The sequence below is a fragment of the Poecilia formosa genome, unplaced genomic scaffold (genome assembly GCF_000485575.1).
Source record: "Poecilia formosa unplaced genomic scaffold, Poecilia_formosa-5.1.2 Scaffold171, whole genome shotgun sequence".
NCBI lineage: Eukaryota > Metazoa > Chordata > Actinopteri > Cyprinodontiformes > Poeciliidae > Poecilia > Poecilia formosa.
The window spans coordinates 1,024,189-1,045,544 of record NW_006800110.1 but is presented as its reverse complement, the minus strand read 5'-3'; the positions used below and the strand labels follow the sequence as shown (position 1 = coordinate 1,045,544).

Below are 21,356 nucleotides of genomic sequence, written 5' to 3'. Positions count from 1 at the left end.
GGCAGTGCATGTGGAGGAACACTGCAAAAAAATAAAATTTTACCATGTATTTCTGGTCTCGTTCTACTGCAAATATGTTAGCGCACTTAAAATAATAAAACACAACTTTAGGTAACTTTTCTGCAACATGTAGGAGATAAACTTAATAAAATAATTCATTAGTTTAAAACTTGTACTTTTTAAGAAGTACTAAATTATTTTACGTAAAATGCAGAAAAATTACTTAGAAGTTGGTTTAGCTTTATTTATTTGCACTTGAAACTAGACAAACATACTTGGTAAACTTTGTGTTTTTGCAGAGATGTAGCGTTACTGTATGGCAGGTTTCATTTCACTTTTCTTTACTTCGTCTGCACTGCAAAAACTAAACCCTACCCAGGATTTTTGTTTTTTTCTAGTGCAAATGTCTTAATACACTTAAAATAAACAAAGCTAACTTTAAAGTAGCTTTTCAGCAAGATGTAGAATCAATAACTCCTTAAAAATGGGGAAAAAGATTCCTACAGCTGAAATAATTCAACTTTTTTATCAATATTAAAGAATAATGAGTTAGTTTTTTTATTTTAAGTGTAATAAGATATTTGTAGTAGAAAATAACCAAAAATAGGATTTAGTGTTTTTGCAGTGTATCGTGTTGAGCATGACGTCAGGATGTGTGTGTGTGTGTGTGTGTGAGTGTGTGAGGGCCCTGGTTTGGAGACAGAAACTTCATCATCATCAGAGACTGGTGTAATTTATATAAAGACTTTTTTTCTACATCAACGTTTTCTAACCAATCAGGAGCAGATCTGCATTCAACCAGAAAGTTTTCACACCCTGCAGGCAGACGGAGGAGCCAAAACTTTCTGACCCGCTTAGCTGTAGAGCCAGGATGTGACTTTAACCACCAGCCAAGGTTTAATATGCCTGTTGAATGTTTATACTCTGTGAGCCACTTAAGCTACTAAATATTACTCTGAGATGTTGTAAACTTACACAAACATGTATTTAAGTAGTAAAATTGTGAATTTTAAGTCTGGAGGAAAAACGGAAAGAAAAAAAAAATCCCTGGTTTTGCTGTTTTTTAAATGTCGTCATTTTGTGTGTTTGTGAACATGAAGCACTTTCTCACACTGGTCACACACAGCTTAAAAACACACACACACACACACACACACACACAGCGTGTATCTGCTCTGATGTGTTTAAAACCTCTGGTTGATTGCAGACGACGCTGTGCGCCGTTTCCCCACGAGCTTCTGGTCGCTGCTGCTAAAAACCCAACAGGACGGAGAGAGGACTCTTCTTCTGTTGCATCGCAGTATTTATTCTCCCTCCATCGCCCGTTCTGCCCCACGACCTTTGCCCTTTCTGTCTCGGTTCAGTTGCAGTCGCCTTCTTTTGTGTCTCCGAACTGTTTTTGTTTGTTTTCTCCCTCTGGGCATTTAAATAACTGTAATATAACTGTAACATATTTCCATAAAAAAGAAAGGAAAATCAGAAAAAGTGTTTTGTTTTTTTTACACATTAATCAGCTGATTTGTAGCGCAGAATATAAACACTAGGGGGCAGCAGAGGGCTGGAACGGCCTTACAGTTATGCTACTTTTTACATGTATTTTTATGCTTTTTAGACTAAAAAAAATCACACAGCTTTTATTGAATTACATGACTGGACATGTGAAATAATTCTTACAGTTTACAAAAGAATTTATATTAATTTCTGGTTGCAACGAAAGATTATTTTAGTAATCGGATAAATAATAAATTGGCAGATTTTTCATTTCACTTTTTCTTTTTTTTTTTTTTTTCTTTTTTTAGAAAAATACACCACAAGATGCAAATTAACATCTCTTTTTTAAAGTAAGAAAATTATTTTATTGTCTAAAATGCCTAAATAAATAGTTGTTTAAATGCAAAAAGTAAATATACTTTGTACAGGTTTTGCTTTATTGCTGCTCTGAATGTGTTGTTTTGTCAACAAATGGCATTTTTTGAGTCTTCATGCTCCAGTTAACAATTAATCCATCACTACATATGTTGACAATTATTTCAATAATTGGTTCGTATTGATTAATCCAATTAGTGGTGACATTTTTTATTTTATTTTATTTTTATTTATTATTTTTGTATTTTTCATGTGATTATCAGCTTGTTTCGCTTATAAATATACAAACAAAAAATTAGATAGAAACTTTAAACTAATTTGAAGTTCCTGGATGGAAAGTCAACAATAAAACATTTGTTTTTCCCAGCAGCCTTTGAACAGCGCGAAACGTGCTGGAACTCTGCTCGGGTTGCTAGGTAACGGGGCTTGGTAGTGGTTGCTAGGTAACGGGGCTATGACTCAACATTCAGGAGTTTTTTGAAAAGTCTCGTTTTCCAAACAACAGCAATATTACGTTATTGTCAAAAACGGCTCGGGTGTTTTTTTAAGTGCTTGTTGTATTTTAGAGGCAGTAGAGACCCAAATGGTAGAATAAGAAGTTTCAAAAAATGAATTTTTCATAATAGTCCCTTTTAAAACATGAATATTGTCCCCGTAAATCAGGTACGCATTTAAAAAACAAAACCTTTTTATTCTAGTCTCATTTAAGTGTGTTCCTCTTTTTCTGCTTTTACATATGAAACACTTTTTGATTTTTATCTGTGAGTAGTGATGTTTAAAGAAAATGTTTCTGGATCATCCAGAACTTCATGCTGAGAGATTCAAGTCCAGTGAGCCACCAGTAAAGAGCTTGATCCAACATTGGCACCTTTATCCACTATAACCATCAATTACAGACTGAATTTCTGCCAAAAAAAATGTCTGGGACATTTAGAAGGAAAAATCTCCATCCTGTTTTCATCCGACTGCGGATTGTTTCTCCTCCAGGTTTCCTCCCAGTTTTGCCCCAAGGGAAAGCAACAAATAAAGAGAGGGATCAAAACCATAAAGCAGATTTTTCTAACAATCTGGTGACAATATGTGGTTGTTTGACCATCATGAAAGTGATTTTAGAGAGAAATCGGCGATCAAAACAATAAAATGTTGGACTGGAAATCCCACCCAGATCGGAACCATTTAGCAGAAATCTGTTGGTTCTCAAACAGCATCATCCATTCATCACACGGTTTGTTTTTAAATTAAAAACATTACATTATGACTGTTTATTAGAAATCTGACATGTTTCTGCCTTCCAGACGATTAAACATTATTTTGGAAAAACGTAAAACAAAAACGCAGCTTCTTCCTTTTAAAAATGTGTATTTATTTCAAATATTTACACTCTGAAAAACACATTTATTTACATTCACATTCATGTGTTTTCTATCAGGCACACAGTTGCATGTTTCACAAATACTTGAGGAGCTTCATTAGCGTTCAGCTGCTTGTTCCAGCTCCGGACTAATTAAAACTATATTTTTGTGCGACCCTGACAACCTCGGTGTGTTTAGCTGGTTTTAATAGTCACATCAAATAATAACCAGCAGGCCTGCTCCCTTTTCTAAATCAACAAAACACATCAGGCTGTAATTAAACGGGAAAGTGAAAGTTTACGCTCTTTAATGACTGACGCGTTCACGTAACGTTGGAAAAAAAAGTGTTTCTTTATATCTCTGTCATGTTTAGTTTATTAGAGTTGATTGCAGCTTCCTGCAGTTTGTTTTCCTCAAATGTAAACACAGAAAAAAGAGGTAAAACATCTGATAATCATGTTTGTTTCCTCCAGGGAGCATCTGGTGTTGCTCACTGCAGCAGTTCATGATGCCATGATCGTTATTCCATCCCTGCAGGTCGTGCAGCATGACACAAATACCAACCGTAAGAGCTTTTAAAGCGACAGCATCGTGATGTAACAATTAGAAATGGAGGCAGTAGAAAGTCTTTTTGTTTCAGTGGCTTTTAATTTTCCCTTTAGGGTCATCCTTCCGCCTTCATGTTGGAAAAAATGGAAAAAGGTTTATAAAAATAAAATGCACTAAGAATAGATCAGTATGTACATCCTTAAGAAAAACAAATCCAGGAAATCAGCACACGTTTTGGAGTGGACTTCAAAATTCACAAGTTTTTGCAAAGCATCAATCTGTAGCGTAGACTGTTGTTGCTCTTGTTGTCCACTAGAGGGCAGAAAATGAGATAGCAGCAGTGAAAAATGAAGAAGGCCCCGTCTTGTCCTCATACGTCAACTTAAATGGACAGATTTTAAGTCAACACACCGCAAAGACACAGAATCTGACCCACTGTTCTTAGTCCACCTTCTAGTGCAAATAATACACTTAAAATAAAACAAAACTAACTTACAAGTGACTTTTCAGCAAGATGTAGCAGCTGGTTTTAAGTCAATAATTTATTGATATTGATTAAAAAATTATATTTCTATTGGCAGATTATTTAACTTATAACAAAACATTTTTCCCATGTTACAAGCGAAATAATCTGCCAGTGGAACTAGTGAATTTTATACAAATACTAAGGAATTATTGACTTAAAAGAAGCTCATATATCCTGCTGAACAGTTCCTTGTAAGTTATTTTTGTTTTATTTTATTTTAAGTGTATTCTTTGCACTAGAAACTAAACAAAAATACAGGTAAAACTTTGAGTTTTTACAGTGCACATTTCCATTGTCCTCAGATGGAACAAAGAAGTTTGTTTAAATGAAACAAAAATGAGAAAAAAAACCCAAAAAAGATCTGGAAGTAAAAACATTATAAAATGACAGATATTTTGGTGTAGACAATCTAAGCTTTTTAAAACTGTTATATTTTGTGCACATGTGCCCTGCTTTTTATTTGCCATATTTTTGAGTGAAAGTGTTACTAAGCATTGAGAGTCATGAAGATATTTTTGGAAACAATGTCAGATAGACTAGACAAATAAAAGTGAAGTAGTTTATGTTTCAGTTTAAATTGATTTTTATTTTGCCTGTTAAATTTAGATCTTCCTTCTGTAAAGGATGAACTTATATAAGTGATAAGATCCTAAATATAATTCTTCTCCTTTTGTTTGTTGTAATGTGTAATGTTTGTAAGTCATCTTTAAACGACAGTAGCACATTATTTCCTCTAGTCCCCAGAAAACAGGACTAAACAGCACTACCTGGTGGTCAAATGTGAAATTGCTTCCTTATTTGTTTGCGATTTTAATGAAGCACTTTACCGCCATCTGGTGGTTGGACTTATATCCAATTATAACTAATTACATTATTTTTCATATTTAAAATTCTATTTTATATCAGTTGTAAGTGCTATTTTCAAATTAACCATCCTTACATAATTCTTTTCATCTGCCAGACGGCACAAAGACATTTTTTTAATATAATTTAAAATAAACCCAGGCTCAGATGTCTAAAGTGTTTACAGGGTAAAAATATAAATATTTACTGTAATATTTACTGAAATAGCAGGTTTTTTTTAAAGGTATTTGAAGCAGAAGTCATTCAGTTTCTGTGTAAATCGGTTCTGGACCTGATCAGACCAGAAAAGTTCTTCAGATTTTGTCTTTGCAGAGCAGAAACTGCTGAGTCCGGTCTCACTTTACCCACGCTCCAAACTACCGTTTTAGTCTCTTCTGCCAACCAGTGTTATCAAAATTTTGTTCAGTTTTTGATCCCGTAAGACAAAAGAGGAATTTCCTCAGGAGAGTCTGATGCTTGCAGCAGTTTGATCGATTTTAAGAAAACCTCGATCGGCTCCAATCGGCTTCGATCGGCATCGATCGGCATCGATCAGCTCCGATCAGCATCAATCGGCCCTCTAACTGATGAGAAACGCTCCGAAGAAGCTGCTCTTCTCGTCCATGTCCACAGCAGAGGCGTTGGTCACCGTCACGAACAGGCGGTCGCCAGTGGTGAGCGGGAACAGCCCCCCCTGGTGGGCGGAGTGCAGAGAGAAGTCGGAACCACGGGACCAGCAGGAGGTCCGGCTGGTCTTCATCAGCAGGATGGGAACCGGGTAGGAGTTCACCTGGAGCAGAGCCACAGAAAACCAGACAAAAATACTTTATTTTGTATGAAAGACTGAAATACAGCAGATCAAAGATTTTATCAGCTCTTCTGATGAAAAAAAATGCTTCTGGTGAACAAAAATAAAGCAAGGCAACTCCAACTAAAAACAAGTTTTCAGAAACAAGACTTTGTTTCAAACCCTCCCCAAACCCAGTTAGATGATTAGCATGTGGCTAAGAAACAACAGCTGCTTTGTTTCTATCATCGTGCATTAAATATATTCAAATTGAACTAAACTGGTTTGATCAATCAGGGATTAAAATTTGCTTTGAAGAAAGCATTTTGCTAATACTCCTAACATGCTAAGTACCATGCTAAATAGCCTAGCATGCTAACATGCTAAGTACCGTGCTAAATAGCCTACCATGCTAACATGCTAAGTACCATAGATATTATGACCAAAACAAATATTTTGTGTAAAAGTATAAAGTAAGGATCCAGGTAAGATACAGGCAATATTTAAAGCCTTTTCTTTGCATTTATTTATGTGTATTCTGTTTAATATGCATAAATAAATGCTTTTATGTAGAATAGAATATACTTTATTGATCCCCTGGGGAAACTGCTTATTAGTTGACAAGCTACTCCATCTAAAATCTTAAATATTACTAGTAGAATTAAAACAAAAAGAGATACAATTTATAATATGTATGCCTAAGAGTGATTTAAGTAGTCCAATATAACTGAATATAAATAAATAAATAAATAAATAAATAAATAAATAAATAAGCACGCACATGCAAATATGTTAATCTTGTAAAAATAAAAATGTTAAGATAAAAATGCCTTAATCTGTAAATATGTTTTACTCAAATTCACCTGATTCAGATTCACTAAAGGAATGCTGTTACTGTATTTTACGCAATAAAATGTTAATTTTCTTATTTAAAAAAGGAATTAATAACATTTCTAATATTTTTAACAAAAGCTTAATAGTGAAAGTGAATGTAAAATGTGTAGATTGTTCCAATTTAATCGATTAATCAATAGAATAACTATTGAAATAGCTGTGTATTGCATATTGTTTAATACGCTGTGACAGGCAGAGTGTCTTCCTGATCCCTCAGCTGTCAGAAACATGTCTGTAAACTGATGGGGCGATGACGTGAGCCGTCATCATAGAACAATCTTTGTGAATATTTTCTCCTTCTTGAATCTTGCGGCCCAGAAAATTGATTTCTTTTGGGCCTCAACATCTGTGTCGGTGCCGGAAAAAAAGCAACACAAACCAGAACCAACACATGTGGGCCGTCATGGATGGATGAGAGAAACTCTCTGGAATGACGTTGAATGTCTTGAGACTATTTTTATTTGTGTTAGGAAACAGTTCCCACCAGAGCAGCTGATTAGAAAATTACTTTCTCCAGGTTTGACTTTTAGTTTTACAGGTAAATAATGAGAAACGTTTCTCTGTTGAGCTCATTTTTGAGTTAATGTAATTTTTCTCCAGCCTGTAATGAGCTGCAGGTCTCTGGATGTCACGAAGCAGCCATGCTCACTGTCTGGCTCCACATTAGTCACCAGTTTTGACTGATCGACGTCAGGGGACGCAGCGCTTTGGCTCCTTCTGATGTGAATCATCACAAACTAAAGACATGAAATGTTCAGGACAAGCCGGCTTTTTATCTCACAGGCAGGCGGTTTGGACCAATTATCACCAACATCAGCGTTTAATTTAAGACTTGAATGTTTATTCAGATCCATCTCAGCAGGGGTGGTGAGTCACCAAAAACAGATTACAGGTCCACTACTATGCTAGGATCGACTAAAGCTCAGTTCTGCTTATTTTGAGCTCATTAAGGAATGAGCTGCGCAATTAGGTTATGCAAATGAGCTGCTGCAGGCCACGCCCCCTAACTCTGTGTTTACATTATTAGATACATGAAAATGGCTCCACAGAAACACAGAGGGACAAACAAAGAAGAAGTGGAGCCTCCTGACCAGCCATCAAACCTTTAACCTCTGAAGGATGAAACAGATCTGACACACATTTATATCCTTATTAAACTCTGAGGATTCTGCTTCAGTTCAGCAAAGCAGCTGAAATCAACACAATAATTCAGCAAAAAGACAGTTTCTTTTTCTGCAAATGCTACTTTTTCTTAAAATATGTGTTTGAGAGGTTAGAGAAGAAACACTTCTCTCAATACGCAAAAATAAACTTCCATTTTGCGCAGGTATTGTGAGTAGCGTAACATCACAGGGTTTCCCTCAGTGTATCATAAGCCTGGCGGGCCACCAGGCTTTCCTTCAGCCCCACCAGGCTAAAACGCTGGTGAGGACTGCATTTGTTTATATAATTTAGATTTTTTTTTTTATGTAAGAATTTATAGTTGGTGTTTAGGAATTGTTAAAAATGTCTTCCAATAACATGCAAAAAATCCAGTGATATTTTGTAATTTCCTGTCAACTTTAAGCATTTTTAAAGTAATATTCCTGGGAGAAAACCTCCATCAGACACAGGGTTAGCAGAGGCTAGCATTCAGCGTTAGCTTATGCTGACAAATCATGTTGATGCCAAACAGCAACAGAAAACAGAAAACACATCATCGTGTACTTACATCACCATCATTTTCAGATTAGACACAAGCACTAGGACCTAAACCTTCCTTCAGTCCAAGTTTTTTGGTAAATCCTGCCATGTACTGCTGGTAGTTTTCAGAGGAATCCTTCCTAAACTGATCGGCATAAACTACAAACTCTCAACATCGCAGGGACATTGCAAGTAGAAATAAACTGAAGCCACTTTGCTCTGTTCTCCATGTCTGGAAGAAAATGCATGAACACAAGCTGTGTACTGCAGCTGATAAGAAAATATCTTCCTTTTCCAGCAGCCATTGTACAGCAGGAGCTTGTAATGAAGTGGGTGGAGCTCCAAAATGGAAGTAGAGAACCATGAAAAAGTGAATTTTGCATGCTACTGGATCTTTAAGAAGCAGCTGATGCGTGAAATGCAGTGATATTGCTGCCAAATTAAAAAAGAGGTGTTCACCTTTTTGTAGACGTACTGCAGCAGGGGTTTCCCCCGGTCCCCCACCTCCTCGCTGTTCTCCTCCAGGGAGTGGGTGTGCCTGAAGTACGTCTGGGCGTAGACGTAGTAGAGGCCAGGATGCGACACCACCAGCTCCCCATCCAGCAGCTGGACGTCCTGCAGGAACGCCAGGCCCTTCTGACCCTCCCACCACGAAATCTTCTGGCCCTGAACGCGTCGCCCTGCAGGAACTGCAGCTGAAACCAGAAGAAATCACGTTTCATTTGAAACATGGGGTTGAGAAAAAAAAATCTGGAATACATTGTCTCTGCAAAAATGTGAAATTAAACATTAGCATTTATGGTGGCTAAAACTTTTAGCAACTCAACATTCATTTTACTAAAAGAAAGTAAAAAAACATCTTATAACCATTGCAATAATGACAAATGTAAAATTAAAAAAATGAAATCCTCACCTCTGCTTCCTGTTACATAGAAGCTAGCATTAGCATTGCAGTACAGCTAGTTTCTACAGGACCACTTTACACCACTTTACAATTTGCTGTATTTGTAATTACTTAAGCTGTTAGCAAGAGCGTGCCATAGAGGAGGACAAAATAAAAACAAGAGCTGAATTCAAATCTAAGTATACTGCTCCTGTTTACATAGAAGCCAGCATTAGCACAGCAGCACAGCAAGCCAATACAAAAAGTTAGAAAAGTAGAATTTGAAAATTACCATAAACTATTGCTCTTTTTAAACAATTCCAATTCTTACCAAGGGAACAGATTTCAAAAGGAGGGAAAAATTTTTAAAAAAACAAGAAACAAGAGACTTTTTTGTCAGGTTAATTTAGAAGCTAGCATGAGCGATGAAGCATTGCTAGCTGCTTTTGGAAGCTATACTTGTTTGTATTTATACTGTTACTTATCATTCATGCAGTTATTATTATCACATAATTTAGGCCTGATATAATCCATGTATTTCTTCAATTACACTGATGTATTTATTATTACAAGCTATGTTTATGTTGGACGCTTTATCTTTAGCATTTAGCTTTGTTTGTAAAACTGATTCAGCTCCAATAAAAATACATTTGAAACAGGATTCTTTCTATCAAATGTAGTCAGTAAAGGTTCTCTCACCTCCTCCGTCTCGCTCCAGTTTGGGCACAAAACTTCCCGTGACATGAGCGGCAACTTTGGGGCGAGGTGAAGCCCTGTCCTCCATCACTATTGAGGGCAACACACGGGACACTTCATCTGTTATGAAGAGAAAAGATAAGGACAAAACACAGATAAGAAATCTCTTTAAGTGTTAAATTTCCAACATGTTAAGAATCTTCAGGACTTCATTGAGGCTTGAAATAAGGTAGATAAAACAATGTTTTGTTTTTGTTAATTTCTTTGCTAGCACGTTAGCTAGAGGTTTGGTTGCTGTTTTTGGGATGGTTGTCCTGTTGATGATCCAATTTGGTCAAATATTCATTTGAAATGTTTTTACATTTTACTCTGAAATACTTCAAACAGAGCAGACCGCACACTTCCTGTGGATTGTCCCTGATCATCAGTTAATTAAGGTATTATTTGTTCTCCTTCTTAGAGAGAAGACGCTTTATTCTGAAAAACCTTTCCAAACAGGCCATCACAGTCTAACATGATCTTGTTTTTTTATTCCTGAAATGATTGACAGTTATTGATTATAGTTGATTAGCAGAAACAATATTTTCTCTAAGGTCATTGCTGATATCTGTCCACCCTGGCTTCATGTTAGTAAGGACACGATGCAAGGATTATTTTAATAATTAATTATTTGGACGATTAATCGATTAATCATATTTTAAAAATGACACATTCTGCAGGTTTTCATTTAACCACTTAAGTAATATTAGAAACACATTAAAAAAAATGCAAATAAACAAATAATTCAATTCAGATTAATAAGAAAGTAAAATTTTCATAGCTTGAAATGCAATAATGTAGCATTATTTCAGTAGATCTGAACCGGGTGAAGCTAAAACTAGATTCAAAATGCAAAATATATGCATTTTTGTACAGATTTGGCTTTTTGGCTCTATACTCTAATTAACAATTCATTAATTGCTAAATTACTTGACGATTATTTAAATAATTGATTAATCATGACTAATCGTTTCAGTCCTGCTGTTATATATTTCATCTGCAGCACCTGGCACTATTTTCACTCACTTTGTAATTTAGTTTTGTGTGTAATTTAGTTTTTTATCTGTGTTTTGCTTTGGGGATTATTTAATCTCTTTTAAAAACCTCCTAGAGACCAGATGATGTTTCTATCATGACATCAGAGGAGCGTTTTTTCTTGATTTTGTTGTTTTTCATTTTCCTCACCTCTCACTGCTGATGAAATCCGCCTCTGGTAGCGCTGAGACAGAGACTGCAGGAAGAACAGATGAAAACAATTATTTGGAGTCACACAGATGTGTGTTCGGTGCTTTGCTGGTTACTTCAGTACCTTCACAAACTTCACAAACAGCATTTTTCTCTGACACGTCTCACTTTAACAAGCCCTGAGGCATCACATCACGTTACTCAGCACAGAACAACAACATGAGCTGCAGCTTTACGCCTTATCTGCAGCGAAGCAGTCGGCTCTGCCCAACATGCAGCTATTTGACCCTGGAAATGTGCTGACACCACGACCAGGAAGTTTCTTTCGCTGAATAACAAGGAGCTTTCATGTTCCTGTAAACCGATCACTCGCTGCTTCCTCGTCTTGCTCAGTTTATCAGCAGCTGCAACCAAACTGATGAAAAACGAAACTGAATTTAGAAAAAAACGCAGGATTAAATTTAATATTTGAGCTTTTTCATTCCTGTTTCAATCAATGAAAGTCTTTTATTACATTTTAACTTTCTGAAATGTTGATATGCATGACTTTATTTGGAGGTGCCAATGTAATTTGGGGCTTAATATGAATAAATATAGCAATTAATTCTGTGAAGGCATGTTTGTTAGCATAAAATTTGACTCATTTTGAGAAAACTCTCTGGACAGATTACAAAGAAACAGTCTGAAAAATAAAAATAAAAATCCATCCATCATAACATTTAGAAAGGAAACGGGTTCTTTGTCCCAGAAATGGAGGCGTTTTAGAGCAAAATGTGTGAATAAAATCCAAAACAAAAGTGAAAAACCTTGTGAAAATACGGGCTGAAGCGCCGCTCAGAGAGGAAGAAGCCATCACCCCAACAGTGACATAAAAAACTGGTCTGCATTTTGCAAAATGCATGTTTGAAAATGTGAAAAAGACCCAAAAAATTTTACCAAAATTTAAGTACCATCCAACAGTTATTTGAATTTTGAGCGAATTTTTAAAATATTGCAAAAAAAGAAAAAACAGAGAATTATAATTTATGTTTTTAGCAAACCAGCCGGCGACACAGAGCTTAATTATGTCAGACATCAATGTTAAAATGTAGAGATTGTCAAGTAGAATGAACCACACATCTCTTTTGGACTTTCCTGCCTCTGGTAAGGCACAGACCCAGCAGTGGACGAGAACTTTTTGCAAAGTTTAAATATTAGTTTAAACAGTCTGTATGTTGTGACAGTTTGGTATAAAACAGATAATCTGTGAAAAAAATCAAGTCTTTCTGCCTTCTCCCAGTGCTGACTAGAAACAACCAATCGGTCTTAGCGCTGTGAATCACAATCTCATGTGGCGCTGCTCTTTCCCCCACTCTTTGCTACTGCTAGCTTCTCTTGTCATGAATGCTAGGCTAGTTAGCATAACCACCAACAACGGCAGATAAACAGTTTTCCTGTAACATTTAATTGTTTTTCTGCCATTAGCACATTTAGCATCATATACATGAGAATGATTGACAGCATTAAGACCCTCCTGCTGGCTCTGATTAGTTTTCAAATTATCCGTCTCTTATTTAACAAAAACATAAAAAACACTTTTTTATATAAAAGTACAGCAGCTTCAATACAATACGTCAAGATGTGAAAGAAAAGAAAACGTGGAAACACGGATAGTTTTGCCTTGGAACACCATCCTTGTTTTAGAGTTTTAATTGTGAGTTTTTAGCATTTTTGCATGATTTCTCATGAGGAATTGTAATTTTAAAGGATTCTCCATACTTGCAGGTAAAAGTGTCTCAGTAGGATGACTGTAGTTTATTAAAACTACAGCTGGTAAAACAAGAAAATGTACAAATATGAACAGTGAAATGAAGAAACTCAGTGTGTGTGTGTGTGTGCGTGCGTGCGTGCGTGCGTGCGTGCGTGTGTGTGTGTGTCGGAGCAGAGCAGGTGAATGCATTCCTGTGCTGATTAGACCACAGAGGATCACATCACATCTATGAAGGAGCTCATTGTGTAACTGACAGAGATTTGGATCATTTCGGCATTTTTCCTGCCGCCTCTGTTCACAGGAAGCCACTGATAATCATATTAATAAGGATAAGTACCTGCCCTCCGCTCTGTTAAAGGAGCTCTCATTGTTCCCAGCTTATCCAAAACCTAAAGAATTAACCAAATTATTGCAACAGTTGGAGGTTTTTTTTTCATATCAAAAGGCTGACATGAAAGAAGAAACAGCAATGGCGGATAAAAGTAGCTTCTTGGAATCGTAATTTTCAGGGCAGTTTTGAGTTTTGAGTGTGTGGGAAGTTTTGATGCAGAGCAGAGGAGGAAAAATTAACTTGTTGAACCTCCCCAGCTTGCCAAAAAGTGACAGCATATTAAACTAATCAACAGAGGGGGTTGTAGCTGCATTTACTCAAACAACGTTTTGGAAAAAGTTGTTTAGGGAGTAGTTTTACTACACTGTATTTTCTAAATTTTACTTGAGGAATATTTTATAGGCCTGTCACGATTGTTTAACAATAAATTGTCCCAGAAGCTATGGCGATAAACGATAATATTGTTGATTGGAGACCATTTTCAAACAATATATTCTCAATAAACTTTAAATTCTGATAAACTTTTAAACACTGCAACTGGAAGGTATTTTAAATATCCAAAATAAAGAAACAAAACAATAGAAATAGCAAATAAAATTAATTTAAAAAGCTTTGTAAACAAAATTGTCCAGCAAAAAAAGACTAGTTGAGTCCAAAACTCCAAACTGAAGAGTTTGTAAAAAATAGAAAAACTATAAATCATGCAAATAGAAAATATTGAGCTCACCTTAATTTATCATTTGATTTGTTTATTTATTTTGGATATTTAAATATCTTCCTGTTCTTGCATTATTATTATGCCATTATCATTAAATTACATGAAAATATTCTCAAAACAACAATATTATCATTTATCGCAATAACTTCTGGGACAATTTATCGTCCAGAAAAATTCATGGTGACAAACATTCATACATGACATATTTTAACATGCATCTATTAGTTTAATATGTTTTGGAAATTTTGATTTGAAAAATGTTTCTTCTGCTCAGATCTGTTGCTCTGTTATTATGTTTTTGGTTTATTATTTCACTTTCATCTTTAAAGTGCTGAAATGTGTCCATTTTTCTGTCTATCTAACATCGTAAAATGTTATTATCAGTTACTCAGAAGTTGAGAAGCGTTTCTAAGGAGTACGTTTTCACTTTTACTTCAATGAAAACATGTTGAAGTAATGCTACTCTCGCTTGAGAACAAACTGTGGGTAATCTGCTGACCAACAAGCGTTGCTGTGTTGCTGGGTTGCCAGATAAGAGCCAGGTGTGATACCTTTTCGATGAGCAGGTGGAGCTGCTGGGTCACCTGCCAGCATGGATCTCCCCGTACAGCCGTGATGCTCTGCAGGTCGGAGCCTGTCAGACAGGAAACGCTGCTCCTGGCGAACGTCTCTTTCATCTGTGGAGACAAAATAAAAACAGTTTCAAAGCAATTTTCTTGAAAATCCACCTCAATCATTGCTTAAAAAGGAGGCAATCTCTGTTTTCCTAAAAGGCTGAGTCAACATAAAAGTTTCCTGGCAGGTGTCCCGTTCTTTGCTTCTTATCTGTTTATGTTTCATTTCCCACTTATTGCTGCTCCATTTTATGTGAGTTAATGATTAATTGTTGTAAACACAGACCAGGAGTCTCTCTGGAATAAATCCAGTTTAGCAGAAGCACGCATGCTCCGCAGAAACTCATAAAAACGGCTGAAGTCTACCTCCAAACTTTCCTGTCACCTCTGCGCATGTGTTTGCACAGATTTAACGTGAACATGCATGGTTTCAAACGTCAATTTTCCAAAAACAGAAACGTTTTTTTAACAGATATCATGCAAGAGTTTGCAGAAAACGCAGAATCTGTTGCACCAGCATCCGTCTGACGCACAACGCGCGCTGTGCGCAAACAAAAACCATCAGCCCGCATCTTTTCCCCCGTTTCCTCACCGAGTTCAGAGCCGAGGTGAAGTGCAGCACCGTGATGGTGACGACCACCGTCTGCAGCAGAACCGCCACAAGCAGCAGGACGCCCAGCTTCGGACCGGAGCCCGTCATAACGACAGACCGCCGTCCGGTACCAGCAGCGCAGCAGCCGCGTCCCGACCCGTCTCCAGAACTCCAGAACTAGAACAATGGCTCAGAGGTGGACTCTTTAACTTCTTGCCCTCCCCATTCCTGCACACAAGAGGAGAAGGAGGAGGAGGAGGAGGAGGCGGGTCCGGAGAGTAAAAAGCTGCTCCCTGTTTGAGTTTCTCCTGCAAGGAGACATTATTGTTTCATTTCTGCTCTGAGAAAACACAGATAACTTTCTATAGTTTATTGTGAGGTTCATATCTACACATCTACAAAAAAACAACTCTGACACAATAAAACCCAGAAGAATGGCACCTGCATGACTTCTATTTTAACGCCACATATTTAAGCCCACGGATCGCATGTAAAGGGCAGAATCAGGAGAGGAGAACGTTCTGGTTTCAGTTGGCTACATGAGGCGGGAAATGTCGACCGAAAAACAAAGAATTTTAACTGTAACTTTACACAAGTACTCACAAAAACATGTCGACTTTCTTTTAGAAATGTTAAAGTTAAAAAAAGTTCCAACAAATTATTTTCATAGTGTATTTGCCGTTTATGTAAAAGCTAGCATTAGCACAGCTAGCGTTAGTAGCTAGCTGTGTAGTAGCTAGCTGTGTTGGTGTTAGCTGTGCAGCTGTGCAGCACAAAATCCAATATGGCAGCCGCAACTGCGTAGTTAAGCGGTTCAGTTGACCTTTTCATAGTTTTTGGTCACTTACTGAGTTCTTTACAACTTCTGTTAATTAACATTTTCCTTCAGGATTCAAATGAAGTGTAGGAAACTAATAAAAACTTTTTAAAAAAATAATAATAAAATTAGCAAAAAATGACTGGACATTATTTTTGGAAGGTGACAATATCTAAAATACTCAAAAGAAAAATGTGACCGATACAATGCTACCTGATTGGCAGCCAATCCTGGGGTGTTATTTTTTCCTTAGCTCTGATTGGCTGTGGCCTGAAGAGATAAGGAAGACTGGATGTTAGCTTCTGTTTGACCTGTTAAAATGGGCAACTGTAAATGGTTTTAGAAGGGATCACAAGCCTCTCATGAATACAATATTACATAATTACATTATTTGGTGGTGTTACTAATGCTAGTTAACCTGGTCACTGAGCAAAATAGTGATCAAATTTATGTGGGTGTGAGGTGTTTTCTGAATAAACTGTAATTCTGGCTTGAAAAATGGTCCAATTTGGTTGCAGCGTCTATAAAAAGCTACCAGTATCTCCACTATTTATTATTTTTGATTGAAATAGAACGTGTCAACTTGCCAAGACTGCTTTCAGTATGTTGCTAATAATAATTAGCGAAACAAGAAGCAAATCCCAGTAGTTTTCAGAGTTAAAACTGGAAAATGGTTCCACACAAAGCCCTGATTTCAAAATCCAATATGCATGCCATGCTTGTAAAATATTTTTATTTGAACTTCTCATAGTTTGGGTTTCCTAAATTCATCATTTTAATGAATGTGATAAATGTGTGTTTAAATGCCAAAAAAATTAAATCCCACAAGTTTTCAGATTTAAAACTCTGCAATAAAATCTGAACAACTTCACAAATTGGAAACTGTAAAACTTAGCTATCCAGCCTGGAGTGATTTCAGCTTTTCAACACTTTTTAAATACTGAAAATGCACTAATTCAAGGCAAGACACTGTTTTTCTCTCTGACCTCTTGAAGCAGGGAGTTCCCCAACCCGAGGGGCCCGGACCACATGGGTGACCTTTAAGGCCTGTCGAAGATTTAGGAACCACATTAGTGGGGCTCTACCAGATGATCTAGAGCAGTCAGCACTGTGAGTCAGAAGATTACAGATACAGGCTGGAGCCAAAGCAAAATGTACACCCAGTGCTAACAGTGTTTGAAGGCCAACAGGGGCATGAATGTTGTGCCATCTTTTCAGAAAGACTGGGAAAAAATGGAAACATGGGTTACTTCACTGTATCGAACAGAGCAGACATAATTCATCCGCCTCTTGAAGACAAACAGAAAACACGGTTCCAGGTTCTGGAATGAAAATAAAAGTCGGGGAAATCCGTTAACTCAGTTTATTAAACTGGAACCACAAAAACAAAGCTCAAGTGTTGTTTTCAGGACAGATAGAAGTCAACAAAACACCACATGTAAAACAAGGTCATCGACAAACAGCAGAGGATTATTAATACCAGCTGAAGTGTCTCCATAATCAAACTAAAGATTATTTTTTCCAGAAATCTGGTTCCTTTTGATTCACGTTTAGGGGTTTGAAAGTTTGTTATTTCTAAAAACTCTTCAAACTGAGTCATTGAATTATTCCTTAAACAGTTTATCACTTATCTAATAGTATCTTGACCTTTCTCTGTACTTTCCCATTTTCATCATTATGGTTGTCTCTCATATCAGTAGTATTAATATCACATAGTTATATTGACCCAAACTTTCACATTGGTGCATCTATTGTAATTGCTACAATAGATTAAAAACCGTTGTGATTGCTTAATGGTTGTTGGGGCTCATCTTTTCATTACTGTTTAGTTTTATTTTGTTGTGACTTTTTGTTTGTCTAATTCAGGAAGTTTTAGTTTTTAGAGTGCATTTGCTAGTTTTTCTTAGTTATTAGTTATTATTAGTTATTATAATTTCAAAAGGTGAAAGTGTTGTGATTATGCATACATCAGTTTGGTGATTAATACTCAACAGAAGATGCTATTTCTGAAAATGGGTTCAAATTGTTGAACAACCAACTGATGCTGACGTTTTCTCCCATCTTGTTGTAGCCGCAATTTGCAGACAGGTAACGTAAACTGCTAACCTGTTTCACATCAGTTCAATGGCTAATAAATAAATTCATTAACACAAAAACAAAGGATATTATATCTAGAATTTTAGTATGGTTCCACCTAGTTATATATTTTTTTAATTAATCACAGATTTTATTTATTAAGTTTTCGTTATTTGTTAGTTTTAGTTAATCCCGAGTCTCTGCTGTTATTTAATGGGTGAGAAAATAGAAACTTTGGAACAAACCGTTTTAAACCACATTTGAGTGCAGTAAAAACCCAAAGGCTACAAATATTTCAGAAATGAGTACAGGCTGTACTGTAAATCCATCCCTCACGTTAAGTTTGGCGTCCAGAGAAGCTCTGGTCGTTGTTATCAATATATTGTTTTGCAGCAAAGCGGCCTGAGCCTATAAATGGATCGCGGTCCTGCTGGCTCGCTCCTGCGTCTGCAACATCTGGCCTCAATCTGGCTCGTACGCCCCGCCGTCCTGGGGGAGAGCAGCTCACCGCTTAGGTTTCACACCGCTCCACCCGCAGGGCCTGCTGGGGGTAACGCAGAGAAACACAAAGAGCATCATCTCAGAGGCGCTTTGTGTCCTGCTTTCAAATAGCCCCAGCATAAGTAATGCAGCTTGGACAGTTTTTGTCCCCACATTTATATTAATACAAGCTGAAAAGCAGAGTCAGAGTTGCTGAAAAGCGGCCAAGTTGTGATGAGGGAGAGCTGACTCCCTCCTACCTCTGTCGCCTCACACACTCTGCTTCATTCTTCCTTTGTCTGCCGAAACGTTTTTGAATTATCTCTCCGTCACAGGCTGAATTGTTTTCCTGAAATCCTCAGTCTTACTGTCAATGAGCGCATTTCAAATCATTTATCACCGGCCCATGCAGTTTATTATGACTCAACTTTATTGCTTTTATTGTCATCTCATTGTGATTTAATAGAGATACAAATTTATGTCCAGGCTTGTTCAAATATGCCTGTTTGGGTCAGGTCATAGAAGAATCCTTCTATGACCTGACCCAAACAGGCATATGGAGTCTTCTCCAGGTCATAGCACATCTGGACTAAAGACGTGCACGTCTTGTTTTTATTTCCTCACAGTTTTAGCAGTTATTCAGGAAACAGAAAACCTGATTGCATTTTGTTTGAAGCAATGCAACCAATCAAGTTTATGCTTTTTAAACAAATGTTGCATATCTTGTTTTTTTTTTGTTTTTGTTTTTTTTTGTGGGGGGGGGGTTACCCTTCTGCTAACCAAGATTAAAAGTATGTTTTATATTTATGCAAGAGGTAGTGAAGTAATCACAAACAGTAGTCAAACTCTTCGTAGCAGACATAAAAGTAATCTTAGTTTAAAGAATTTCATAGGAATGCTAATGCAAGCAGATTAGCTAACAGCTACAAGTGCTAACAGCTAATTGTGTTAAAATTCAGCTGAGCTAAAACCTACCAAAGTTACAGCTAATTGAGCTAATTGAGCTAATAAAGCGAACAACTTCTCACAGCTAATTGACATAAACAGCTGACAATACTAACTACTTTTATGCAAGCTATATAAAGCTAACAGCTACATGAGCTATGAGCTACTTTATAGAAATAGCTAACTGAGCTAAAAGCTACTTGAGTTAAAAGCTAATTAGGTCGCTTTTAACTAGCAGTTAGCTTTAATATCTGTTAGTTTAAGACATAGTTAGTATGACATGCTTAGCTTTAGCATAAGTTAGCTCAACCAGCTATAATATCAAGTAGTTCTTAACTCAAGTAGCTTTGAGCGCCATTAGCTGATAACTGGCAATTTTCTGTTAAGTAGCTGTTAGCTTTTATAGCTCTACCTTGTGATGATGTTCATATCACTTAAGTGGCTGTGTTAAAGCAGATGAAACTCAAAATGTCAGTTGTTTGAATAAATATTTTTGCTCAAGCTACTGACTGAAATAATACTGCTACGCTAATTGCTTGTTCAGTGACTCTAAAAGTCGCTAATGCTAATAGTTCCTCAATCCAATAGCAGAACTATAGTTAAGAATGACTTTGATCAACTAAAAAGAACTCAAGTTATCTTAAAGTGTTTTATTAAAGTAATGAGCAAAACAATGCAGACCTTCTTACACAGTCCACCCTGTATGTTTATCTGACATTAACTAAATACATAAATTTTGTGATATGCATAATATTTCTGCAAATTATTTATGAGTATCTTTGGACCCATTTGCTTTTCACGTTGTAATATACTGGCCACCAAAAAAACATTACGTAAGAGAACATGTCAGAGTTCTGGCAGTTAAATATCACTAAAGACGATCATTTGGCTTAATATCGAGTTTCAACAATACCACAAAAATCTAGTTAAACTGCTAAAGCTATAATTTAACCCTTTTCAACCTTCAATCACAAACATAAGTCAGAGAAACACCCTTTAACCATGAAAACTAAATTTATGCGTGTGAACCTAATTCCAGTGTTTGTTGGTGTAGATTATTAATCTAAACAGGCACATCATTTGTAAAAACAATGACTAAGAGCAGTAAAATTTGCCAAGTTTCCCTCCTTCTCTGTGTCTCTGAGTGTCTGCCAAGGAAAACACCCTCCCAACACACACACACACATTTAGGAAAACACACTCTGCTCATTTTGTCCATGCCAGCAGAGCACAGCTCTGAGTGCGGAACAATATTACTGATTTGTGGCTCCAAACACTCCCTCACACGACTCAGGATTCAGGAGGTGGGAGAACCAAAGCCGCCAATCCGCTTGATGGAAAACCCAAAGTTAGACCAATAAACATTCAGGAAGAAGTTAGGGGACTTTTCCAAAGTTTCCTAAATTATTCTGGCTCCGTCGTTGTTTTCTCAAGGATTTTTTCTGGTTTCTGTGTTATAATTTAAGCTGTAGAATCTCTGTTTCTTTCTGCCTGTGTTTTTAAAATTTATGTTGTGATGACGTTTTACAGGGAGTCGTAACTCAAGGAGGGCGGGATATTAAAAACAGTCAGATTTGACTATAATTTTTGTCTTTTTTAGGTCAGGTCAAAAATCTGAAGGCAACCAACCTCATTTCCCTCCAAATAAAAATTTCTATTACAAACCTGAGAACTATCATAATAATAACACAACTCATAAACTTCTACATTCATGTTCATATTGTTAGTTT

General features: G+C 36.7%; 1 protein-coding gene across 2 annotated transcripts; it reads right to left on the bottom strand.

The window, feature by feature from the left end:
- Positions 1-4,714: 4,714 nt before the first annotated feature.
- On the bottom strand, positions 4,715-15,538 carry tnfsf10 (TNF superfamily member 10). 2 transcript variants are annotated; one of them, XM_016677977.1, is made up of 6 exons: positions 15,309-15,538; positions 14,654-14,779; positions 11,304-11,349; positions 10,083-10,199; positions 8,960-9,201; positions 4,715-5,926 (listed from the first exon to the last, which is right to left on the bottom strand). In XM_016677977.1, the coding sequence occupies exons 1-6, from the start codon at positions 15,414-15,416 to the stop codon at positions 5,717-5,719; spliced, it is 849 nt and encodes a 282-aa protein (XP_016533463.1). In that variant the 5' UTR covers positions 15,417-15,538; the 3' UTR covers positions 4,715-5,716. The 2 variants fall into 2 exon arrangements, with proteins under 2 accessions (XP_016533463.1, XP_007565114.1); XM_007565052.2 differs by having other exon boundaries at positions 8,960-9,195; positions 15,309-15,534.
- Positions 15,539-21,356: the final 5,818 nt, after the last annotated feature.